Source organism: Helianthus annuus, chromosome 2, assembly GCF_002127325.2.
Source record: "Helianthus annuus cultivar XRQ/B chromosome 2, HanXRQr2.0-SUNRISE, whole genome shotgun sequence".
Lineage (NCBI taxonomy): Eukaryota > Viridiplantae > Streptophyta > Magnoliopsida > Asterales > Asteraceae > Helianthus > Helianthus annuus.
In genome coordinates this window covers 173493502-173498770 of record NC_035434.2, presented here as the reverse complement: position 1 = coordinate 173498770, position 5269 = coordinate 173493502, and the positions used below count along the sequence as shown (strand labels likewise).

Genomic DNA, 5269 nt, shown 5'->3' with positions numbered 1-5269 from the left:
CTCATCAGGAGAGTCACCCCACACCATCCCCACAATTACCAACCATTTCTCACAAGCTGCTAAAAAGGCCTGGTAGGTCACATACAAACACAAACAGTGTTTCAAGATTCATTGTGTTCTGTGTTTTTGTATGCACATGAATTTAATGATATAAATCCACCATAACAAGATAAAAACATTGGTAAAAAGGTCATTTTTTATCAGAAGAAAAGGGATCTTTCAATGTTTCCAACAGTACAAAATAGAGTGAATTTCAAGCATTGTCCTTTATCTTTATACCTATTTTTAGGCGTTGTCCTTTATGTTCAAACTTGACGAGTTTTGTCCTTTATGTTTTCATATCATACACGTTTTGTCCTTTAGGCCTAACCCAGTTAGTTTTTTCAGTTAAATTTGGTCATATGCTTTGTACATGAGAGCACTTTTGTCAATTCAAAGGTAAGTTCAACGGCAGATTTACAGCTCAAAGCTTCTGCAACCTTTGAATTGACAAAAATGCCCTCATGTGCAAAGCACATGACATAATTTAACTGAAAAAAAAACTAACTGCGTTAGGCTTAAAGGACAAAACGTGTATAATATGAAAACAAAAAAGGACGAAACTCGTCAATTTTGAACATAAAGGACAACGCCTGAATATAGGTATAAAAATAAAGGACAATCCTTAAAATTCACTCACTACAAAATATAAACAATCACTAGGACAAAACAAATTATTCTAAAGTCATTGGATCCCCTTTAATAAAGATAACCATCATTATCATTATCATTTATTATTATTTATCATTATTTATTATTATCATCATCTTCTTCTTCTACTTCCCTTTTAGTAGATAATCTGTTACTTCTGTTACTGTTAGAACTTAGAAGCTCTTTTTTTTCTTATGTTACAGATCTTCTAATCTACATTTTGCACTCGGGTTTTCGACGGGACCCGCTACGCTTCTTTCTTTACAAACAAAACAAGAATAGGGGAGTTTAAGAATTAATTACTCTACTGTCCTCACATAAAGATTAAAATCTAAATTAAATCTAACCCTACCCATATCTTCAGTTGTGCTAATCTCGAGCGGTTAATTAACTTTAACGCTTCTTCGCATCATCAAGTTTCACCCATTCGTATCGCCCAGGTAGTGGTTTGTCGTTCACCGGATCAAAGTTGTACCTACAAAACATAAATTAATTAATCAATGACGACCCGTTTACTTATGAATGGGTCAACCACGTATCTAATGATATTACAATTTACAAGCGGAACAATTTTTTTTTTTTTACAGTTGATAATGACCCGAACGATACAAAAAGTCTACATAGTGACCCACACATGACAAAAAAACCCCATGTATTAATGCCTAGGATGTACAAAAAACTGACCAAAGGGGACAGGAGCGGATGTACATTGGTAATATTTTGAAAAAACAAAAAACGCTGAATTTAAGATAAAAAATAAACGCGTTCGAAGTCGCACAAAGTGTATTTTTGGTCAACAAATACAAAATCTTGCTTTTAAATTCATAAAACACTGATTGTTTACAAAAATAAAAAAAATAAAAAGAATTTGGACCAAAAGTATTTCCAGCTGCCATATCCGATCGGTCCATTTCAACACACACTAAAATACCCGTCTTGACCTGAACCCGTTTTTTCACCTGTTGCCCAATCCCGGCCCAACTAGAGGTGGACAAATCGCTTTTTTTTTTAAAAACCGGTCCGGTTTTTTAACCGAGCTGTTTTTTTTTGGGCAAAAAACCCGGTTTGGACTGTAAACCGGTTTAAGGAGATGTGAACCTGAACTGGTAACAACCGGTTTGGGATTAAAAACACCGTTTTTTTACAAACGAACCAGTCTTTAACCGGTTTCAAAGATCGAGATAATAAATTGGTATCCGAACCATCGGGTCAAGTCGGTTTGAAACCGGTTTTTCAAAAACCGGTCTTTTTACAAACCGGATCGCTTTTTTTTCGAGCCGTTTTTTTTTTTTGTACATGTCTACACCCAAAGAGTCCATTTTGGCACCTCTAAGATTAACAAGTAGACGTACTTTTCAATAAATAACTGTTGCTGTTGCTTTTCTGGGCCCGTGAAGAACTCTTCCATTTCACTAGTTGACGGGATTTGCCTAGGTGACGTATCTTCTTGTACTCTGTATTTGGCTTCGGTAGGTCTCGTTGACTTTGTGGACGAACCGGGAATCTTTATGGCATCAGGATCTCTAATCAAACTGCATGGTGTGCTCTCTCGTGTAGTCCTATTATCACAATGCAGCCAACATTATATAAAGTTCGGAAATTTAACGAATTCATAGAATAAAACGGCTAAAAGGGGCAATTAAAAAGACGGAAAAAACTAACACAAGATCCTCAGAACAGTTAAAGACAAAGTTAATTTAACTTGTAATGACACAACAAGGATAGCACATGCAGACAATAGCAGTAGCACAATCGTTGCGTAAATAGTCGATACAATGTTTGTTTCCTTTAGAGACAAACAAGCATCACAAGAATGGAATAAAATTCTGAGAATAACAAGTTCCAAAGAGGTTTTTGTAAACATTACAGACACCACAGTAATAATATTCACTAGATATAAGGGGTCAAGTATATTCAAGCTATAACCAAAAATATATTTCATTTAAGAGAATTATCTGCATGTTTAAAGAAACCGATTCCAGCGCTATTATGTTTATAATATACAAAAAGAAACGGAAAAATTACAAGTTTTGTCCTTTATCTTATTACCACTTATCAGGCGGTGTCCTTTTTAACGAATTTTGACAAGTTTTGCCCTTTACAAGAAATTTTGTTGCACGTTTTGTCTTTCAGGCTTAACCCAGTTAGATTTTCTTGTTAAATCTTGTCACCAAAGGGTATATTAGTCTTTTTACCCATTTATTTAATATTATTTACAAGAATAAAACAAAATATTTTAGGGTTGACTCTTGAAATAAATGGGTAAAAAGACTAAAACACCTTTGGGTGACAAGATTTAACAAGAAAATCTAACTGGGTTAAGCATAAAGGACAAAACGTGCAACAAAATTCCTTGTAAAGGGCAAAACTTGTCAAAATTTGTTAAAAAGGACACCGCTTGATAAGTAGTATTAAGATAAAGGACAAAACTTGTAATTTTTCCAAAAGAAACCGATGAATAGAACCAAAAGAGAAGAACAATTACTTGATGTATGAAAACTAATAATCTAATGTTGTTAGACCATTCACATAAGTGCTTAAAGTGCAAACAATGCAAACAGACAAATTAGAAAGTTCAATGGTTATAAAGAAACATAAATCAAGACTAATACTGTTTCTGCATCCAATCTTAACAGTTAACAACACTTTCTGTTAATCAAAAGATTAAAAAAAAAAAAAAACACGAAACTTTTCGGTTTCGATAAAACTAGCAAACCAAGTAAGCAAGAACATGATTTTTTAAGTTTTAACACTAAATTCAGAAATCAAGAAACAATCAAATATCAGCAAAGTCAGAGACTTGTACCTACAAGAATCCTAAATTCACATTGAATAGTTTTTTACCCTAAATAATGAAGCAATGATTGAGGCACTCAATGAACATATAATTATATAAAACAGAGTTGATGTACCCAGAAACCATAAGTCATTTCTACCATGAAAACTCAGAGCTTTTTACAGACATGGGGGAAAATAATACAGAAAAAAAAAGATAAAAAAGATAACTTTTAAACACTTTTAAACTTCACTTTCTTAGCATACTCCGGATACAAACAGAGAATGACAGACAACTGAAAAGCCCTTTTATAAATCACTTTTCATGCATGTTTAAATATTTAATTGTTTATCACTTCATATCTACAAAGATTGCCAATTTGTTTTCAAAAAAATGAATAATATTTTAAGGTTATAGGCCTAATAAGCTTTAAATTTAACCAAACATAACATGATTTAATTTTTATTTTTTTTTGCTCCTTTAATCAAGAAACCCTGATTTATGCATTCAGCTGAGCAAAAATTAAATTCATAACAAGCAAATAAAAAAAATTATGATCAAACCCTATTTTATGCCTTCCACTGAGCTAAAAAAAAAAAATACAGGCAGTTAATAAAAAATTCTTTTATGATTATTAAAGATTTAAAGAAACTCCATTGGTGAAAATATCTGATTTAAAAAACTGAATCAGTAAACACCACCTGCCTCTGATCATAGAATTTCACAGCATAAAAAAGGATTAAAAAAAAAATCCTAATTTCCTATTTAAAAAACAAAAAAACAAATCATCAAATTCAAATTCAAATTAATTAAAACACATAATCACACACAAAAAAAAAAAAAAAAAAAACAAAGAAAAAAATATATAAAAAAAAATACCTTTCTCTTCCTTCAATCTCCACCATATTTTCCCCAATTGAACCTTCTTCATCACCAAATTCTCTACAAATGTCCTCTTTTTCACCCAATTTCTCAACAGAATTAACCAAATTAACCTTCACATTTGACGAATCAACCTCTAATTTCACGGAATCAACAACTCCTAATTTTCTAGGGTTTACCGAATCAACACACGTCACCTTCTGTTTCTTCACCAAATTCGGCTTAACGAGCCGGCGGCTGCGTAGCTGGATATACGAGCCAGCTCCAACGGACGAAACGGCGGCGTTTTGAAGAGCTAGGGTTTTCGCACGAGTGAGAACGCCGTTTAGTGACGGAACTTCCATTAGCGACACTTTACCTGACGTTTTATTCTTCCTCCTCATGTATTTGCCCATGTTTTGGGTCCAGTTGGTGACGGTTTGTGAACTCCGGTGAGTTTTCCGGTGGTTTTATGATCGGAAAGTTGTCGGAGAGTTTGGTTTCCGGTGGTGGTGGTTTGGAGCGGAGAGAGGAGCCGTTTGAAAGTTGAAAAATTGAAATGACTTTTTTTTAGCTTGTGTCGTGTGTTGAATATATATATATGGGGTTTTAACTATTTAAAAGGGTATTTATTTGAGGTTTTTATTTTTAAATTTAATTGTTATTGATGGAAATGGGATTGTGTTATTGTTATTTTATACTTAAAATAATATAATATATGTTTTTTTTTTTTTTACATCAAAACAGTCTTGTTTTTGAGAGTATGGTTTTTTAAATTCTAATTGTTTTTGTGTAACTTTAGCCATTAAATAATAAACAAACTCAATACGATTACAAACTAATGGCAGGTAGACGAGCAACAAGCTGCGTTGCTACCCATTTCTAAATTTTGATGACAAGGTTTTTTATGATATATATTTATTTAGTTAATTTGTTATCGAT

General features: G+C 32.8%; 1 protein-coding gene across 1 annotated transcript; it reads right to left on the bottom strand.

Annotated features, from left to right (window-relative positions):
* Window positions 1-830: 830 nt before the first annotated feature.
* On the bottom strand, window positions 831-4900 carry LOC110927308 (cyclin-dependent kinase inhibitor 4). The gene is made up of 3 exons (XM_022170970.2): window positions 4346-4900; window positions 2043-2249; window positions 831-1165 (listed from the first exon to the last, which is right to left on the bottom strand). Exons 1-3 carry the CDS (start codon window positions 4741-4743, stop codon window positions 1084-1086), a joined length of 687 nt encoding a protein of 228 aa, XP_022026662.1. The 5' UTR covers window positions 4744-4900; the 3' UTR covers window positions 831-1083.
* Window positions 4901-5269: the final 369 nt, after the last annotated feature.

Coding starts and splice junctions, on each gene's coding strand:
- LOC110927308 (XM_022170970.2), bottom strand. CDS start 4,743: ATGGGCAAATACATGAGGAGGAAGAATAAAACGTCAGGTAAAGTGTCG. Junction 2,250..4,345: donor GAGATTGAAGGAAGAGAAAG/GTATTTTTTTTT, acceptor TTGTGATAATAG/GACTACACGAGAGAGCACAC. Junction 1,166..2,042: donor CAACAGTTATTTATTGAAAA/GTACGTCTACTT, acceptor TATGTTTTGTAG/GTACAACTTTGATCCGGTGA.